We start from the raw sequence: 20,994 nt of genomic DNA, 5'->3' as shown, positions 1-20,994 counted from the left end.
ACATTTATGCAAAATCAAGCTGGGCGTGGTGGCTCATGCTTGTAATCCTAGTACTTTGGAGGCTGAGACAGGAGAATCCGGGTTCATGGACAGCCTCAGCTACTTAGGCCCTTTGCAACTCAGTGAGACCCTGTTTCAAAATAAAGAATAAAAAATAGGGCTGAGGGTGTAGCTTAGAGGTACAATGACCCCAGCTTCCATCTCCAGTACCACACAAAAAAAGAAAAAATCATAGTCACTCACACTACAGTGTCCTTAGCTATGTGTGTACACAACACTAATACACACTGTGCCCTACTGAATTCTAACTTTTATTCTATGAGTGCTGTTCTGCCTAGAGATGGTCGTTTGATTTTCAATAAATCCTGTGTATTTGTATGATGACTAAGAGGCCATGGCCCATTTGCTCTCAGGATGCTGGACTGGAAAAATTGGAGAGACCCTCTGTGGCAGAGGTCACTTCATACCCAGTGCTGTCTGGCATCCGGCTCAGCGCTGCCCTCATGTTGAAGCCTTTGTGATCTTCTTGAAATTAGTCTGGGTTTCTGAGAGTGTCTCAGAGCATTCCTGATCATCCAGTAGGCCACTCCCAAGAGGGATTCTTGTTCAGCTTAAAAGCAAGACACTACTGAGATACTGTCTCTATGCACAGGAGAAAGATAATGTTCGCAACAGAAGGCTCAGTTTCTTGCTTGTCTACAAAGTTGGGCTCCAATGAGGGAGACTTCCAAGGTCACTGGTGTCAAGTCTTTGGGGTAATAACTGAGGACATTTGGGGACAGAAAGTTATCTGAGGAAATCATTTTGCTACCATCACACAGGAGACTCTACATCATTAGAAAAGTCACTAGATATAATAATACATCTAGTGATTTCTAAAGTTATTGTATTTCCACTCATACTTACAAAGACTTTATCACATGCTTCCCTCAGTGTTCACAATTTGATACTGATGACAACCAGCAATGGAGGCTGGGCTATTTGATTTGATGGATGAGAATACTGAGAATTAAAACATTGAATGATTTTTACAGAGAAGTGACAAATTCTCTTTTGGAATCACAGCTTTTGACATCTTTCTAGCCAGATAAGATTCTTTATTCAGTACGGATCTCTGCAATGTAGTCTACAGCAGGTTCACTATCAAAAAAAAAAAAGTCTTGTGGTTTTTTTTTTGGTGTGTGTGTGTGTGTGTGTGTGGTACTGGGGTTTCTGGAAACCCTTCTACCTCCAGGCTACACTCCCAGATTCATTTTTATACTTTTTATTTGGAAGCAGGGTCTCTTAAGCCAGCATGCTGTCTTCGAACCTACATGATCCTCCTGTCTCCACCTCCCAAGCATGAGGATTACAAGTGTGCACCACCACACCCGGCTAATCTTGTGCTTTGGTAGGGAAAACCACTGAAACCTGGGAGCCAAGTCAAAAGAAACCTGTGCACATGAGTGTGGGGTTTCCATCTTTAGATATTTTTCCACCATCATCTGGGGAGGAGATGCATTTGATATAACTTGTGAGATATAGCCATTAATAAGAGAAATCATTTGGTTGGACAGTGACAAAGACACTCTCTATATTAGGGATCAACACACCTTTTCTGTAAAGAAAACCAGATAGCCAATATTTTTAAGACTATTGCTGCTACTCAACTTGTTGATGGAATGCAAAAGCAGAAACAGACAGTATGTCAATGAATGGGTATTGATGTGTCACAATAAAATTTTATTTAAAGAAAAAGTGAATAATCCAGGGGAGGTGGCATATGCTCATAATCTCAGCATCCGGGAGGCTGAGAGTGGAGGATTGCAATTTGCAGACAGCGTCAGCTACTTAGCAAGGCTCTTTGAAACTCAGTGAGACCCTGCTTAAAAATAAAGAATAAAAAATAGGGCTGGGAGTATAACTTGGAGGTAGAATGCCCCTGGGTTCCATCCCCAGTACCACAAAAAAAAGGAAAGGAAGAAGAAAGAAGGGAAGAAAAAAAGAAAGAAAGAAGGAAAGAAAGAAAGAAAGAAAGAAGGAGTGACTCGCCAGATTTGGCCCACACCTAGATTTGTATAGGCATTTCTGCTATGTCTTTGGAGACTTGAGGCTCATTTCTAATTGTTTGATAAATAAGGGTGACAGCAACACCCCAAATTATAATAAATATAAAGGGAACAAAGGAGAGTAGTCACCTGTTGAAATGATCATGATGCTATCTGAGTCAATTGAAACAGATTGAAGAATTCTCTGAGTCAATGAAGATTGAACAATTATTGACTCAAAGACAACTAACATCCAGCCAGTTTTGCTGAGCTTTGTTTGAAGAAAAAAGTCAGGATCTTGAAAGCAAGAATTTGTTAGTATATCTAAAGTAGAGAAAAAGTTTATACTACCCAGTGATGCATTAGGGCCAACTTCATGGTCTGGTTGGTTATCCCAGCACTTCCAATGCTTACCTGTCAACTTTTTTTAATGTATTCTGTTTTCTCCTGAAGGGAAGACTCATTCTGAAACTTGCTTGTGAATAAGTCACTAAGCAACAACAACCACAAATTTACATGACAAAGAATAAATGGTGTCTGGTTTATATAATTATCTTGGCATATGAGTCTGGTTAGTATGAATTAGACCCTGAAAATTGAATGACCTTTAAGTGTTCGGGAAAAAAGAATTTCTGGTCTTCCAGTTCTGAAGACCAGCCTGGACTACAGTGATCCCACAGTGTGCTGCCCTTGAAAACCTAGTTTGGAGGTTGTTTGGAATCATAGCTTCCTCTTGTTTTCTTCCCCCTGAAAACAACAGGGTCATATTTCTCTTCCACAATGCCACTTATCTGTAGTTGCCTAAGTTGCAGAGTACAGAAAAGCCAAGAACAAAAATTGTCTTCTGGAAAGTGAATGTGTGTTATTGAAACTAGGCTCTCAGCCAGGCACAGTGGCACATGTCTGTAATCCTAGTACTTGGAAGGTTGAGACAGGAGGATGGTAGGTTCAAGGATAGACTCAGCAACTTAGTTGCTGTTCAAAATAAAACTGGAGGTAGAATGTCCCTGGATTCAATCCCCAGAACAACAACAAAACCATAAACACCACCACCAACAAAACAAAATAAAAGAAGAAGGAGCTCAGTGAGCACTGTCCAGAAGATTAGAGTTGAAATTTTTGGTTTTAGCTACCTTATAATGTAGCAGAGACAAACATCAATTTATAAGTACTTGAACTTATTTTATTTAGTTGCAAGGGCATTGTAGGCAGGATAGGTTAGACTTATTCAGTAGTGAAAATTCACACATTTCATCAGCTTAACACATAATAACGTGTTCCTGCTCTTCCAGAGTTGACTGAGTGAGTGGGAATGTGGATGGAGGGGGGCACGGGCTCTGTTTCACTCAAGGACTCCGTTCAATGAAGGCACCACCATCTGGAATATCAATGTTTGTCCCCACAGGGAAAAAGAGAAACTGGAAAATCATGTAGGGAAGTCTTGAACATTATTTTCTCTAACATCTCATTAATCAGAATGTGGCCTTCTGGGTATCTACTACAGACACACCACTGTGCTTGGTGGTCCACAGAACCACATTGTTTCTGTTTTGTAACAGATGGAGGGGCCGAGAAAGAGCTCCAGTTTGAGAGAAGGAGAGGACAACATGCCTGCTTCCTGATTGTCTCTGTCTGGACAATCTGAAAGTTTTGCTAATAGATGGTTTCAATAGCCCACACCTGTAATCCCAGTACTTGGGGGCTGAGGCAGGAGGATCATAGGTTTGAGGTTATTATGTGGTAATGTAGTGAGACCTTGCTTCAAAGTAAAAATAAAATAATAAAATAAAAAATAAAATAGGTTCGGAGTATCTCAGAAGCAGAACACCCCTTGGCTCAATCCCTAGTACCATACATATACCCAAAAGATTTTCTATTTTTTTTTTTGTGTGTGTGTGTGGTATTGGGGATGGAACCCATGGGGCTTTCTACCTCTAAGCTACACACCCAGGCCTATTTTATATTTTATTTAGAGACAGGGTCTCACTAAGTTGCTGAGAGCCTCACTAAGTAGTGAGGCTGGCTTCAAACCTTTGCAATCCTCGGCTGTCTCAGCCTCCCAAGTGATGGGATTACAAGCACGCACCACTGCGCCCAGCAAAAGATTTTCTAATATTGAGGAAATAGCTAAACAGATAGTATAATCTCTTATTTAGATTCTATTAAGACAAGCAAGGGGGCTGCCTCCCAGTAGCCATTTATATCTAACTATTTCATAAACACAGAGTAAGTCCTCTCCAATGATTGTGTCTCTGCTAAGAACTCTTTAAGAGCCAAGTTCTTAAAGACATCCTGCAGGATGGCAGATGGAGTTGGTAGGGACTCGAGTTGAGGGATTACACTTAGCTATAAGTTATTTAAGATAAATGGCATGGCCCGGGCTAGCTTTAATTATCCAAGTCCCCTGCTGAACTCCCAACATAGCCACTCCCTGGACTAATAAGGAAACCTGAGGATGAAGTTCTGGAGAGGAACGGGGAGGAGATGTGACCTTGATGATTCCAGACATAGCATGACAGTGGGTGTTGGTTCTCTATGAGCTGCCAGCAAACTTCTGAAAACTTGGGTAGAGTTGGAGTCACTTGAAAAAGGTTAGTATAAAGTGGACAGAGAAGACATTGCAGGGGAGGAAAATTCTTTCAGCTTTTATGTTCTGGGGTAGGAGGAAAGAAAGGGATACACTAGTGGTTTTGTATTTCTGTAAACTGAATCACATATTTCCTACATAAAGCAAGTTTAATGAAGCCTTGAGAAACTGGGCAGAGGACTTTGGGGTGAGAATTGCATAGCAGAATTGTCCCCATGAGACCATAGTGGCCAGGCTCACTGCCCTCTGCACTGGATGTGGGTTGCATTGCAGGTTTGACCTCACACAGCATTCCTTTGCATCTTGGAATCAGCTCATCTCTTGCAAGGAGATCTGGGCAGTATATCTCCATGCCCATCTCAAACATCATGCCCATATCCCACTGCTTGTTTTGAATTTTCACTTTAAGGGGAACTCCAGAGATCTATCTGGATTAGACAGTTAGACTGTTCTTGGAACTCCAGCAAATATATCTGGCATGAGTGGAGAGCCTGCAGTGTAATCGGCTTAGATGATGACCCATTTCCTTCTCACTTGTTAGCTACTAAGCGGATTTTTTTCACTGAGGCTTTTGTGGGGTATAATGTATATCATGAGTCTTACAGGAACCCATGGAATTTCAGTATACATCCTTTGGTGTCCCAGTTATCAGGGAAACAAGTATTTCTGTTTCTTGAGAGTCTGAGTCTGTTTACTGTTCTTGGAGGTGAACAATTAAATACCTAATGAAAGCTAGATGCTTTATTTTATGTGATCTCAAAATTTCCTAGAAACACTGAGATATTTATTAAGATTCTTAATCTTCAGAGGAGAAACTGAGACTCACTGAGGTTAAATGACATACCCAAAATCTCAAGACTCAGAAGCCTAAGCAAGAGGGCAGACTGCATGGGGCAGGGTCTGTAATAATTTCCCCTGCCACTGTGCTCTTTGCACCTAGAAAGCATGTGGCTGAGAGCATAATAATAATAATGTATTGAATGAACAAAGAGTGGTATTCAAAATCACATATATCTTATTATAAATGTAGGTCTTTCATTTTTAAGATGTGAAATACACAGCATTCAGGAAAAAGAAAAATAAAACTTTTGCTTTATGAGAAAATACCATCTTTCCAGGTGTGGTGGTGCATGGTTGTCCTTTTATCTATTTGGGAGGCTGAGGCAGGAGGATCACAAATTCAAGGCCAATCTAGGCTTCATAGGGAGATCCTGTCTCAAACCAAAACCAAAACCAAAACCAAAACCAAAAAAACAATATCGCCACACTGTGGTGATGTTTCTCTGACTGGTATTTAAGCTGCAGATGCAGCTGTCTGCTGTGATGGAGAGCATGACTGTCTATACAGTCCAAGGCATCAGGGAGAAAGCGAATGACAGCATGACCTGACAAATGACAGAATTGTTTTGTTACTTGTCATCTGCTTTCTCTTTGAGAATATGGTTAGAAATTCTGGGTTTCAGGGGCCAACTGTGAATACTGAAATATTAGAATGATCCTGTCCAAATCTCCTGAACCATAGTCCCCAGAGTAGCATTACCCACTTATTTACCAGACATTCTTGTAAGAGGCTAAAGGACAGCAGGACCAGGATGGAACTGGATCTGACTTAGAGTTTGCTTTCAGACTCAAGAACCATAAAAAGGGTGAAATTTCTAGTGTTAGTTAAAAGACACATATCCCTTTGTGTGGGTTCTGCCTGAGCCTATGATCTGAGCCATAACAAACCTCAGAGCATCCAGGGGCTTTGCTGCTACTGTGCTGACCTACATCACCATGGATTACCAATAATAGGATTGGCCACTCGGAAGCTGGGACTATGCTTATTCAAAACACACAAGCCTGTTTCTCGCAGAGAAATATGGCTTTGGTTTTTCACTATTTGTTGCTAGTACTGGTATTTCTAGATATTTGTGCAGCTCAGCCTTTCTGTCTGCCAGGATGTACCTGCTCAGAGGAGAGTTTTGGCAGGTGTGCTATGCTGACAAGGGTGATAGGGGATGGGATTTCACTGGGGATGATATGGATTGGACACATGCCTAGAATTGGCAGGAAATTAACAAAATCTATGACACTCATCTTAGTTGATTTGGTGAATGGAGCATTTTTTATTAACAAAATAAGTCTCTTTTAGTTCTTCAAGTGAATAACGTATTTGCACCTATTTTACATGTCTAATAGCAGGTTCCACTCGATACCACTTCCAAGTTCCCTAATGTTCATCTTAAAGCTTTTCTGGTTTCTTGTACAGGACTCTGCAGTGCATGTCTCTCTCTTTGGGCAAGATTCCAGGGAACCTTCCTGAGGAGCTGAAGCTAGTGAGAATTGAAAATGCACCTTTGTTGGAACTTCCCCGAGGGTCTTTCGCCAACATGAGTACCTTGGAATACCTTTGGCTGAATTTTAACAATGTTACCGTGATCCACCTAGGAGCCCTGGAGCATCTGCCAGAACTGAAAGAGCTGAGATTGGAGGGGAACAAACTTCGTTCAGTGCCATGGACAGCGTTCCGTGACACTCCACTCCTACAAGTCTTGGATCTCAAACACAACAAGATTGATGTCCTTCCAGAGCTGGCTCTTCAGTTCCTGGCTAACCTGACCTACCTTGACCTATCCTCCAATAGGCTTACTGTTGTATCCAAGAGTGTCTTCCTGAACTGGCCAAACTACCAGAAACATCAGCAGCCTGGTTGTGGGGCCAAGATGCTCTCCAACATGGTACTGGCCCTGCACAATAATCCTTGGGTATGTGACTGCCGTCTAAGGGGACTTGTCCAGTTTGTCAGGTCCACAAGCCTCCCAGTCATCCTGGTTAATCCCTACTTGATATGCCAAGGTCCTCTCTCCAAGGCAGGGCAACTTTTCCATAAAACTGAACTCAGTGTTTGCATGAAGCCACAGGTCTCAACCCCCACTACCAATGTCACCATCCAGATAGGACAGAATGTGACCCTGAGATGCTTGGCCCAGGCCAGACCCTCACCTACCATTATATGGACTTATTCCCTGCACATGTGGAGAGAATTTGATGGTAAGCCATATGTACCCTAACAGGGTATCTGGGTGGGGAGGAATGGAGAGATCTGTAGCAATCCTACCTCATAGATGAGGCTCTAAATTAATTCAGTCATGAATGACAGGCACAGGGAAGGTTGAAATAAACCAGGTTTATATTGACCAGAATAGCAAAGATTCCAAGGTAGTTTTCCACTACTGGTATTATTTTTATATTTTTATCATTCTTGTGGTGCTAAAGATGAGAACCAAGGCCTTGTGAATGTTAGGCAAACCCTGTAACACTGAACCACAGCCACAGCCCCCAATTAATAAGTTTTCCAAGCAATCCACCAACTTACCTACAGTGAGAGTTGTTCAGAAGCAACAATTGGCCTGGACCCTGATTCTTTTATCTTTAGAAGACCACACTCTTTCAATATCACTAGCTACTCCCATTTTAAATGGTTGCATATAGCTCTTCCTAGAACATATATACATGCATATTTAAGTACAAATATTAATGTTGAATAAAGTTGAGTAAGAGTTGGAACAAAAATTTTTTTTTGGTGGTACTGGGGGTGGAACCCAGGGGATTTCTCCCTTTGGGCTATACTCCCAGACATAATTTATACTTATTTGGAAACAGGATCTCACTAAGTTGCTGAGAGCCTCGCTAAGTAGCTGAGGCTTGCTTTGAACCTGTGTGATCCTCCCGTTTCAGCCTCCCAAGCACGGGGATTAAAAGTGTGGGCCACCATGCCCAGCTTATTCTTTATTTTGAAACAGGACCTCACTAAGTAGCTGAGGCTGTCCACAAACTGCGATCCTTCTATCTTAGTCTCCTAAAAGCTAGGATTATAAGTGTGCGATCACACCTGGCTAAAATTTTTTAAAATAAATATGAATAATAAAGTTGATTTAAGATATTGTATAAATGTTATAGAATTATATACAAACAATATATTCTTTAAGAGTCTTCTATATGAAAGACACTCTATTGTGAATTTTAGAATTCTAGAAATTTCCAATAGGACTGATTCCTGAGAACATCTATTGCTTATCTCCTAAACTCAGCTGAACAGAATCACTTGGGATGCTTATTTGAAATGAGATTTCCAAGCCTTACACTCTGGAACTTTGAATTCATTAAATTCAGGGGTGAGGATATATATTTTAGAAAGTGTTTCTTACTCCTTCATCTCCCTACCCCCAGTTAATACTTACTATCTTGTAAGAATAGGAAGCTTAGAATTATAATACAGGGGTCCCAGGAGAGGCAGTGATCTCCAATGACCCCAGCATTGGGATTCCAGCCTCTCCTACTTGGACCTCTGTGCTGTGTTCTCACACCTCAGCTGGCATCCCTGTAAAGTTGGGCATGTCATAGAGCCAGGCATGGCCTCCTCAGGAGTATATTGTGAATATAAGGATATTTGCACATTTTTTTCTTTCTCTAAAAGACAATTTGAAATATCAGGGCAAAGCTTGGGGAATGTAGTTAGCCATCTAGCCATTTGTCATACATGGTAATAAACCTCCAGATGCTTTAAAAAAAAACTAACCAAATTAACTGATTTTTTCACTTTTCCCAGGAGAATCAGTTTTATCATACCCTGTTACTGGGGGTTAAATGTCAATGGAGAAGAAATTTATCATTATAGTAGTATTAAAAACTAGAAAATGACCCAGAGATTGATGGTCATGATGCTCTATACCCACTCTTGTAACTGTGTTATATCTAGTCTCTCAGGAAAAATAACAGCTGAGACTTATTAAACACTCCAACTTGTGGGCTAAATGCTATTATCATCCCACTGTATTGAAAAGGAAGTTGAGGACAAGAAAATTTAATCATCTTGCCCAAGACAACATACTTAATAAGAGATAGGCAGTCAGGCTTTGTCTCCAGGCTCCGAGGCACTGCACATCTGGGAAGGTAAAAAAAAAAAAAAAAAAAAAAAAAAAAAAAAAAAAAATTTCTTGGAGCTCACAAGCAGAGCTCAATCACACGCTGAGGAGAAATCTCTTGAAAGCCATTAAGCTCAGCAAGACTGAGGTGTTTGGTGGGAGCATCTAATGATGTTGAGTGTGATATTCTATAGATAAAAGATCTGGGGTCCAGATCAATTGCTGCTTCTGAACAATTCCTAATGTAGGCAAGTTGGTGGATTGCTTGGAAAGTTTAATGATTTACCCATCATTCTATATGTAAAAATAAGGTTCTAAACTTATAGGGTTTTTAGAAGGTGAACAAAAAATCTCATTGCTGGAACTTTCTAGCCATCCATCAGAGAAACTTGCAGCCATTTTTTTCTCCATTCTCCATCCAGTGTTGACTTCTTCCATGGCAGAAGACACTGCTCTTTCCCAGCTGGTCATTCCCTCTGCTCATCTGGTGGACAGTGGTAATTATACCTGTGTGGCCGTCAACTCCATCGGCAGGAGCACCCTTATCATCTCCCTCAATGTCCAGCCTGCCCAAGTCTTGCCTGCATCCCCTTCTCTGTCCATCTCTTCCGAGGGTAATACCTACATTGACTTGCGAGTGGTCAGGCAGACAGTGCGTGGGGTTTTGCTGGAGTGGCTTGCGGTGGCCCATGTGCCTGAAGAAGAGTGGTTTACCCTCTACATTGCCTCGGATGAAGTACTGAGGAAAGAAGTGGTCCACATTGGCCCTGGAATCAACATGTATGCTGTGGAGAACCTCCTTCCTGGCACAAAATATGAGGCATGTCTCAGCCTGGAGAGCCAGCCCCCACACCAGGGTCAGTGTGTGGTCTTTGTGACAGGCAGAGATGGCAGTAGGCTGGAGGGTCGCGAGCGCCTCCTGCACATCACAGTGGTCCTGTGTGCAGTGCTGCTGGCTGTTCCTGTGGCAGCTTATGTCTGGGCAGCTCAGGGCCCCTGCAACTGTAGTGAGTGTGACCTGCACTGCTGTCCTCTCCACAGGAGTGCCCCCAGGTGTCCCCGCCCAGTGCCCCAGTGCCAGGACAGCTCCTTTAGGGATCATCTGGCTGTCTGTGAAGATGGCAAGGGGCCCAGAGACATGGAGGGGGATGAGGAGAAAGAAGAGGAAGATACTAACTGACATCACGGGCTGTGCAGAGGAAATGGTGGGAGGGAAAAAAATTTTTTTGTTGTTGTACTGGGGTTCTTGGAAACCCTTCTACCTCCAGGCTATACTCCCAGACCTATTTTATATTTTTATTTGGAAACAGGGTCTCTTAAGCCAGAGAGGCTGGCTTCAAACCTGTGCGATCCTCCTGTCTCCACCTCAGAAGTGTGAGGATTACAAGCGTGCGCCACCAAGCCCAGCAATTTTTTCTTTTTGGTGGTACTGGGGGTGGAACCCAGAGGCTTTCTACCTCTGGGCTATACTCGCAGACCTATTTTATATTTTATTTGGAAACAGGGTCTCACTAAGTTGCTGAGAGCCTCACTAAGTAGCTGAGGCTTGCTTTGAACCTGCACGATCCTCCTGTCTCAGCCTCCCAAGCACTGTGATTACAAGTGTGCGCCACCACTCCCGGCTTTTCTTTTAAATTTTAACCAACACTTATTATCTACAAATCCTGATATAGAATGTGCACAGTGGACATAGTAAGGAAAGTCAGTCTCTGACCCTATTTGAGGAAATAATGGGATAAGTCCTCTTTTGAGAGCTGCCTTACCACCTACCAGAGGTATAATATTGGGAAAATCCAACCCCTAAAACCAGATCTCCAGCTGGGCGTGGTGGCGCACACTTGTAATCCCTGCGCTTGGGAGGTTGAGACAGGAGGATCGCAAAGGTTCGAAGCCTTTCTTTCTTTCTTTCTTTCTTTCTTCTTTCTTTCTTTCTTTCTTTCTTTCTTCTTTCTTTCTTCTTTCTTTCTTTCTTTCTTTCTTTCTTTCTTTCTTTCTTTCTTTCTTTCTTTCTTTCTTTCTTTCTTTCTTTCTTTGTAGTACTGAGGATTGAACCCAGGGGTATTCTACCTCCAAGCACACTCCTGGCCTTTTTGTTTTGAAACATGGTCTTGCCAGATTCCTGAGAGTTTTACTAAGTTGCTAAAGATGGTCTTGAACCTACAACTCTCTTGTCTCAACCTCCCAAGTACTGGAATCACAGGTGTGCACCATCACACTTGGCTTAAAATTGCTTATTAATTATACAAAGTGTTTAAAAATTAATGCTATTTTTTGGTTATGTATATATGTGGAACCCAGAGGATTTCTACTTCCAAACTATCCTCCCAGACCTATTTCATATTTTATTTGGAAACGGGTCTCACTAAGTTGCCGAGAGCCTCACTAATTAGCTGAAGCTGGCTTCGAACCTGTACGAACCTCCTGTCTCAGCCTCCCAAGAGCAGGGATTACAAGCATATGCCACCACGCCCAGCTATAAGCCCTTTAATAGGTGAAAAAACTTAAGCCTGCAAACTTCTATGGTTTGCCTAATATCACACCTTCCAGTTTCCTTCCATAAGATCAAGGATGGTCTGCTTAGGGTCATCATGGTGCAGTTATCAGGAAGTAGCCTGTTCCTACCATGTATGTGGGAATGGATGTTCTGACCTTTATCTCAGAGAAGGGAGCTTGGTGGTAGACACAGACAGAGTGGGAAGGAGAAGGAAAGGGGCACAACAATGGAGTGAGGCTGACAGTGGGTCAAGAGTGTCTTGGTGTGCAAGGCTGTGTTCAGCTATTCCTGTGAACATGGAAGTTTAGGGAAAGAAAATTGGGTTTAGAAATTCTGAGAATGTGGAAATTTGATACCTTCTATGAATCCTGTGTTGTCTCTTGAAAAATCTTAAGAAGAGTCACATGAGAGATGGTCCTGAACTCGTGAAGGTGTGACTTAAAATTTTTCAACTTTATGACAATGCAACAATGAGATGCATTCAGTAAAAACCACAATTCAAATTTTTTTTTTAATTTTTTTATTGGTGCATTCATCTTTTTATTTTTATTTATTTTTTTTATATATAACAATTTTTTTATTGAACATAAATAGTATACATTTACACTATATTTGGTGCCCTCCCCCCCGCCCACATTTCCCCCCCCACACACACCAATGGTTGTCCAGGTTAACCATGTCTTATTCATAATTTTACACATGTTCAAGTGTAGACCCTTATTAATCGAGACCGGCCTTCCTCCTCTCCTATCTTACCATCCAAACTTAGCTAGTATTTCCCCTTCAATATCTGGAGTCCCTCTGGTATTCTTTGTGTTTCCTAGTTTGGGCATATTAGAGGAAACATATGTATCTTCTTCTTCTGTGCTTGGCTGATCTCACTTAACATAATGTTCTCCAGGGCTTTCCATCTTCTTTCAAATGATATAATTTTGTTCTTCTTTATGGCTGAATAGAATTCCATTGTGTGTATTTCCCATAGTTTTGCTATCCATTCATCTGTTGATGGTGATCTGGGTTGGTTCCATATTTTGGCTATTACAAATTGTGCTGCTATGAACATAGGTATGCATATGTTGCTGTAGTTCTCTGAATTCAACTCCTTTGGAAAGATACCCAGGAGTGGTATAGCTGGATCATATGGTGGATCTATTCCCACCTTTCTTAGGAATCTCCACACAGATCTCCATAGTGGTTGAACTAGTTTGCATTCCCACCAACAGTGTAAAAGAGTTCCTCTTTCCCCACATCCTCGCCAGCATTTGTTGTTATTTGATTTCTTTATGCTTGCTACTCTGACTGGGGTGAGATGGAATCTCAGTGTAGTTTTGATTTGCATCTCCCTGATGGCCAGTGATGAAGAACATCTTTTCATGTATCTATTAGCCCTTTGTATCTCTTCTTTTGTGAAGTGTCTATTTAGTTCATTTGCCCATTTCTTGATTGGGTTGTTTGTTTTGCTAGTGTAGAGTCTTTTGAGCTCTTTGTATACTCTGGATATTAGCCCCCTATCAGAATGGTGGCTGGTAAAGATCCTTTCCCATTCTGTAGGCTTCCTCTTTAGGTTATTGATAGTTTCCTTTGATGAGAAGAAACTTTTTAGTTTGATGTTATCCCACTTGTTTATTCTTGCTTTAATTTCCTGAGCTTTGGAGGTTTTGTTGAGAAAGTTACTGCCTGTGCCAATATGTTGTAGTGTTGAACCTATGCTTTCCTCTACTAGCTTCACAGTCTCAGGTCTAATTTCTAAGTCTTTGATCCATCTTGAGTTGATTCCTGTGTTTGGTGAGATATAGGGGTTTAGATTCATCTTTTTACAAATGGTTAGCCAGTTCTCCCAGCACCACTTGTTGAAAAGGCTGTCTTTTCTCCAGCGTATGTGTTTGGCCCCTTTGTCAAAGATTAATTGACTAAAGATGTGTGGGTTTGTTTCTGTATCTTCTATTCTAATCCACTGGTCAGTATATCTGTTTTTGTGCCAGTACCATGCTGTTTTTACTACTATTGCTCTATAGTATAGTTTGAAGTCTGGGATTGTAATGCCTCCTGCGTGTTTCTTGTTATTGAGAATTGCTTTGGCTATTCTAGGTCTTTTCTTTCTCCATATGAAATTCATGATTGATTTTTCTAGGTCTCTGAAGAATGTCACTGGTATTTTAATGGGAATTGCATTGAACCTATAGATCAGTTTTGGCAGAATGGCCATTTTGATGATATTTATTCTGCCTATCCATGAGCACGGGAGATCTTTCCATCTTCCAAGGTCTTCTTCAATTTCTTTCTTTAATGTTTTATAGTTTTTGTTGTAGAGGTCTTTTACATCTTGGGTTAGGTTTATTCCTAGGTATTTTATTGGTTTTGAGGTTATAGTGAATGGAATTGTTGTTTTTATTTCTTTCATTGTGGATTCGTTGTTGGCATAAAGAAAAGCCACTGATTTCTTTAGGTTGATTTTGTAACCTGCGACTTTGCTGAATTTGTCAATCAGGTCCAGAAGTCTTTTGGTTGAGTTCTTTGGGTCTTCCAGATAAAGGATCATGTCATCTGCGAATAAGGATAATTTTAATTCCTCTCTTCCTATGTGAATTCCTTTGATTTCCTTCTCTTGTCTGATTGCTGCAGCAAGAGTCTCAAGGACTATATTGAAAAGGAGTGGTGATAGTGGGCATCCTTGTCTTGTTCCTGACTGTAGCGGAAATTCTTGCAGTTTTTCCCCATTCAATATAATGTTGGCTTTGGGTTTGCAGTATATTGCCTTAATGATGTTGAAGTACTTTCCTTCTATCCCAATTTTTTGCAGTATTTTTAACATAAATGGGTGTTGGATTTTGTCGAATGCTTTTTCAGCATCTATTGCTATGATGATGTGGTTTTTGTTCTTGGTTCTATTTATGTGGTGAATAACATGTATTGATTTGCGTATGTTGAACCAGCCTTGTTTTTCTGGGATGAAACCGACTTGGTCATGATGTATTATTTTCTTGATATAGTTTTGAATGCGTATAGCTAGTATTTTGTTTAGAATTTTTGCATCTATGTTCATTAAGGATATTGGTCTGTAGTTTTCCTTTCTTGAGGTATCTTTATTTGGTTTGGGGATTAATGTGATACTGGCCTCATAGAAGGAATTTGGAAGAGTTCCATCTCTTTCAATTTCCCGGAACATGTTATGCAGTATTGGTATTAGTTGTTCACTGAAGGTTTTGTAGAATTCAGCTGGGAACCCATCTGGGCCTGGGCTTTTCTTTGGTGGAAGAATTTTTATTGCCATTTCTATTTCTTTGGTTGTTATTGGTTGGTTTAGGCTTGCTATGTCCTCTTGGCTAAGTGTAGGAAGGTTAACTGTGCTTAGAAATCTATCAATTTCTTCCAGGTTTTCAAGTCTATTGGAGTATAAATTTTTAAAGTAGTTTCTGATAATATTTTGAATTTCTTCACTATCTGTGGTGATATCTCCTTTTTCATTTCTAATTTTGATAATTTGAGTTGATTCTCTTTTTCTTTTGGTTAGGTTGGCCAGGGGTTTATCAATTCTATTAATCTTTTCAAAGAACCAACTTTTTGTTTTATTGATTCTTTGAATTGTTTTTTTGTTCTCTATTTCATTTATTTCTGCTCTAATTTTGATGATTTCTTGCCTTCTGCTGGCTTTGGGAATAGACTGTTGCAGAATTTCTAGATCCTTGAGCTGTGTCATTAGGTTCTTTACTTGGTGGTTCTCCGTCCTTTTTATGTGGGCACTCAATGCAATAAACTTTCCTCTTAGTACTGCCTTCATGGTGTCCCATAGGTTTTGGTAGGTTGTGTCTCTGTTTTCGTTTGTTTCCATAAATTTCTTTATTTCTTCCCTAATTTCTGCTCTTACCCATTCATCATTCAATAGTGTATCATTCATTCTCCATGAATTTGAATACTTTCTTTCGAGTTTCCTGTTGTTGATTTCTACTTTTATTCCGTTGTGGTCTGAAAAGATGCAAGGAATTATATTACATTTTTTGAATTTGCTGGTATTTTCTTTGTGTCCCAGGATGTGATCAATTTTGGAGAAGGTTCCATGGGCTGCTGAGAAGAAAGTGTATTCTGTAGTTCCTGGTTGAAATACTCTGAAAATGTCTATTAGGTCCATTTGGTTTATGGTTTCCCTTAGTTCTAAAACGTCTTTACTCATCTTTTGCCTTGAAGATCGATCCAGTGGTGTGAGAGGCGTATTAAAGTCTCCCAGAATTATTGTATTTGGGTCTACTTGGGATCTTATGTCCAGAAGGGTTTGTTTTACAAATGTGGTTGCACCCATATTTGGGGCATAAATATTTACTATCATTATATCTTCTTGGTATAGTGTTCCTTTTAGTAAAAGGAGGTGCCCTGATTTGTCTCTTTTGATGTGTTTTAGTTTAAAGTCTGTTTTGTTGGATATTAGGGTTGCTACCCCTGCTCTTTTTTGGTCACTGGTGGCATGGTATATCTTTTTCCATCCTTTCACGTTCAGCCTGTGAATGTCTTTGGCTGTGAGGTGTGTTTCTTGCAGACAGCATATATTTGGATTATGTTTCCTAATCCACATTGCCAATCTATGTCTTTTGATTGGTGAGTTAAGTCCTTTGACATTAAGAGATATTATTGATATATGATTTTTGTTTTCTGCCATTTTGTGTTCTGTCTACTCTTGGGTGGTGTGATCTTTCTTCTTTACTTAAGTGGCCCACTTATTAACTTCCTCTCTTCTCTGATTCTGAAGTCTGCTTCTTTTTTCTTCCTTATGGTTTATTTCTTTAAGAATTTTCTCTAGTGTTGGCTTTGAATTCATGAATTTTTTGAGATTCTGTTTATCGTGAAAGACTTTGGATTCACCATTGATCTTGAATAGTAGTTTTGCTGGGTAGATGAGCCTTGGTTGGAAGTTATTTTCTTCCAGGGTCTGAATCACGTCATACCAGTCTCTCCTAGCATTCAAGACCTGGGTTGTATAGTCTGGGGTGATTCTTATTGTTTTGCCTCTATATGTCACCCGTCCTTTTGTTCTCGCTGCTTTTAAGATTCCTTCCTTGGCCTCTATATTGGTCATTTTGGTTATTATGTGGCGTGGAGTGGTCTTTCTTTGGTCCTGTCTCAGTGGAGTTCTGTATGCCTCCTGGACTTGAAGATCGAAGTCTCTTTCCAAATTTGGAAAATTCTCTGAGATTATTTCCTTGAAGATATTACAGATGCCCTTGGTCTGTACCTCTATCCCTTCCTCAATGCCTATTATCCGTAGATTAGGGCGCTTCATATTATCCCATAATTGCTGGATGTTTAGGTTTTGTTGCTATAAAGATTTCTGTATATCGCTGACTGTGTTTTCGGTTTGGGATGTACTGTCTTCTAATATTGATATTCTGTTTTCCATTTCATCTAATCTTCCAGAGTTTCTTTCAATTGCTGTCTTCATTTCACTTATTGCCTCTTTCATTTCATTCCAGACCTCTTTCTGATTCTTTTTTAGTGTTTCTAATTCACCTTTAACCTCCTCTATACTTGTTTTGAATCCTTTCATCATATTGAACAACAAGATTCTGAACTCCCCTTCTTGCATTTCTAGTAGGTCAGTATTCGTGATTTCTGCTGTCTCTTCGTAATTCCTGGTTCTCATATTTGTAGCATTCTCTGTCCTGTTTTTCTGGTTTCTACCCATCGTTCTTGAGTATTATGCTTAGTCAAATCTTAATATTAGGAGTTGGGGTATCAGTTAGTCAGCAGAGCCTTTCCAGTGTTGAGGGTGGGTGATGTGGGAGGAGCTGGGGTGATTAGTAGAGGAGTCAGATTAGGTAGAGGATATGTTTAGGTTGAGAAAGACTTTGAGTATCGTAAGGTGAAATCTTGCTAGGAATGAGAGAGAGTTAACTACTAGGACTCTTGTCGTTCGTGGAGTAATTATGAATGTAAGAGATACTTAGAGTATTAGACCAGGAGGTATATTATGTGGAAAAGTTTTTGGGGGGAAAAGTATGTAGGGTTAGTGTGGGAAGGTTTGTAAATAGGGGTGATAGAAGGAGCAGACAGACACAAAAAAAAGAATAGAAAAAAAAATCCACACAAGATACCAAGACTATTATGTAATCCTAGAAAAAGGGAGGAAGACCAATCAAAGGAGGAGAATGAAAATAAAGGAAGGAAAGAGGAAGAAAGAGGACAAAAGAACAAGAATAAAATAAAAGGAGCTAGCAGCTGTGTGAAATAAAAAAATAAGGCAAACTATCCAATATATATATATAAAAAACAACATGTGAAAGTAAGAGAAGTATGGGTTGAAAGAAAAAAAAATAACACAGCAATAACCATACCAAAACAAAAGCACTGTAAAAGCAATATAAAACAAAACATCCACATTAAAAGTAAAATAAACAGTCCTCCTTATTTACGCATATGGGGTCAGGCCTATATAATATGTGCGTATGTGATTGCTTTAGTAACTTTCAGAATACCATCCAATGTCTCTTAGTTTTCTTTGTACTCTATTTTTTTATCTTCTTAGGTCACTCTGGGTGTTTGGACACCTTCTCTCCTTTAGCTGCTTTAGGTTTATGTGTCCGGATGTCTGGTTTCACTTTTATTTGATTCTGTACAATTCACAGGTTCTGCGAAATTCTAACCTTTGGTCAGTACCTCTGCACTCACCACCCTAGACTCCAGCCTGTGCTTCCCTACGACACAGGTGGAGCATGACCAAGGTATAATTAGAACCTCCCCCTGAGGTCCTGTGCAGATATTGTGGCCCGATGGATTTTCCTGTGTCTCTGGAAATTCCAGCTGGGTTAGCCGGTGTGGTCCCAAGATGTACCCTGGGCAAATGGGTGCTGGTTCCTGGGTGCCCACGCTTGCTGCCAGAGCTCTGCCTATTCCAAGGGTGCAGGCTGGGTGTGCTGCTTTTACTGGACCCAGGAGTGAGTGGATGCAGCTGTCTGTTGCTGCTGGTATGCTCTTCCAAGGTGTATTGAGCTGAGTTCTCGTTCTCGCTTAGAATTAAGCCTCTGGCTAGCAGGAGGGTGGGAACACCCAGCGGTGGGCCAGGAGTGCAGGATAGGTGCTCAAGGATCCAGTGCGTGGTGCCCAGTAAAGGCCTCTGCCTCCCGCGGGACGTAGAAACTGGGGGTGCCCCAAGGAGATTTCCGGTTTACACAGGGCTTTCGGAGCCTTGAAGGCAGTCTCTGGCAAGGTGGCGGGGGGGGGGGGGCTAGCCACCCAGGTAGGCTCCAATTTAGTGGAGAGAGTGGGACAGGCAATGACTGCTAGCAGGGAACCGGGGCGCCGACAAGGTGCGCAGAGGGGAGTGCTCGGGTCTGAGGCTTGGGCGTGCTGGGGGGTTGGAGTGCAGCGCACACTAGGGTCCACACTTCCCGTTGCCCGCAGGTACCTGTCTTCCTTGGTTCAGGATTCGTGGGAGTCTCTATGCTGTTGTGATCCAGTCGCTGATGGGTACACAGAATTCTGACGTGGGAGCTGCTCGCTGTTTTCAGTCCCGGATTATCTTGCTGCGGGACTATCGGGGCTATCGGGCAGGCAGCTCCGCGGGCCCGCGAAAGCAGCCCGCGGCCGCCGATCAGCGTTTGCAGCTGGTCCGGTGTCCGGGTCTATGTTCTTCTTCTTCTTCAAGTTCAGAGTTCCCCCGAGGTACCAGGATTTGTTTTGGTTCCTGGTATGTATTTTTTTTGTTGATTAAGACACAGCTTTCTAAGTATCTGAAGTTTTATTTGCTTCACCTACTGAGGAGTACTGTGTCCCTCAGTCGCCATTTTGAAAAAAAAAAAAAAACCACAATTCAAATTTTAAATTTTTATCTTTTCCTGGTCTGGCAATATGAAATAGGAAGATGGTGGGCAGCAGCAGTGAGCCAACGCTCCCAGCCAGCCACATGAACACATGGGAAACCGGTGGAACTCTAGCAGATGTTCCCAGACTGATTTGGCTAACTGTATACTTTTCAAAAACAACTAATCACTGCACTCCTGGAAGTCTGTTGTCTTCACGTGAATAAACAATAAGATTCACCGACAAATTTGTTCTCTTTTATGTTTCTATATTTCATTCCAGCACCCTCCCTGGGAGATGGAGTGGGAGGCAACATCATCCACTTTAAGAATCTCTGTCACTGTTCTGTGTTGCTAAGCTAGGATGTTCAGTAAATCAGGTATGTTAAATGAATGTTTTATTTAAGATACTTTCAACTTACAATGAATTAATTTGGAGGGGCCCCATTATAAGTCAAGGAGCACCTGTATATATAATGCCACGATCTATGCTAATATCCTTTGGATCTGTGTTTAATTCATAGGTGCTATAGTTTTAAATACACCTGTAATGCTCTTGGGAAGCCTGTCAATACAGAATTTGGATCATGTCAGTTTAAGACAAGTGTCTTTGATTCAGGAGACATTGATGAACAGGGTTATTTGATTTCAGAATAAAGCCATCTCTGATCCCAAGGCGTAACTCACAGAAGTTTTTTATTTTTGTTTTGGTGGTACTGGGGATGGAACCCTTCTACCTCCGGGCTACACTCCCAGATGTATTTTATATTTTATTTGGAAACAGGGTCTCTTAAGCCAGCGAGGCTGGCTTCAAGCCTGCGCTATCCTCCTGTCTTCGCCTTCTAGGAGCGGGGAATTAGAAGAGTGCACCACCACGCCCGGCGAGAATTTTTTTTATCTTTCTTCTGTCTTTTTAGAGCCTGTCTAACGAACACCTAGAATAGGGCCTAGCACAGATGATAGACTCAGAATATGGGTCTCTATGGGGATGAACAGATAAAGTATTCAGGATAGAGAAGTAACTGGACCTTATTCAGCCAGAGGAGCATCTGTATAACTTCATAATGTCACAAAGATGTCCCCAACATAAGCAAGTTACTACTCTATTTTATTAATCATACTATGATAGTTTAAGCCTTTACCACCTTATTCTGGAAACCAGGGTGCTCCCCTCCTAGTTATTACTAAGTCTCCA

The 20,994-nt window shown here is 41.1% G+C and overlaps 1 protein-coding gene across 1 annotated transcript; it reads left to right on the top strand.

Annotated features, from left to right (window-relative positions):
* Positions 1–6,475: 6,475 nt before the first annotated feature.
* Positions 6,476–10,701, top strand: LRIT2 (leucine rich repeat, Ig-like and transmembrane domains 2; the record flags this gene model as incomplete). Its single annotated transcript, XM_080694789.1, has 3 exons — positions 6,476–6,585; positions 6,866–7,647; positions 9,944–10,701. 3 exons carry the CDS (start codon positions 6,476–6,478, stop codon positions 10,699–10,701), a joined length of 1,650 nt encoding a protein of 549 aa, XP_080550915.1.
* Between the last annotated feature and the right edge of the window lie 10,293 nt (positions 10,702–20,994).

The sequence above is a fragment of the Muscardinus avellanarius genome, assembly GCF_963383645.1.
Source record: "Muscardinus avellanarius genome assembly, chromosome: 4".
NCBI classification, from domain to species: domain Eukaryota; kingdom Metazoa; phylum Chordata; class Mammalia; order Rodentia; family Gliridae; genus Muscardinus; species Muscardinus avellanarius.
Note: the sequence above shows the minus strand (reverse complement) of the source record. Positions and strands in the feature narration are given on the sequence as shown.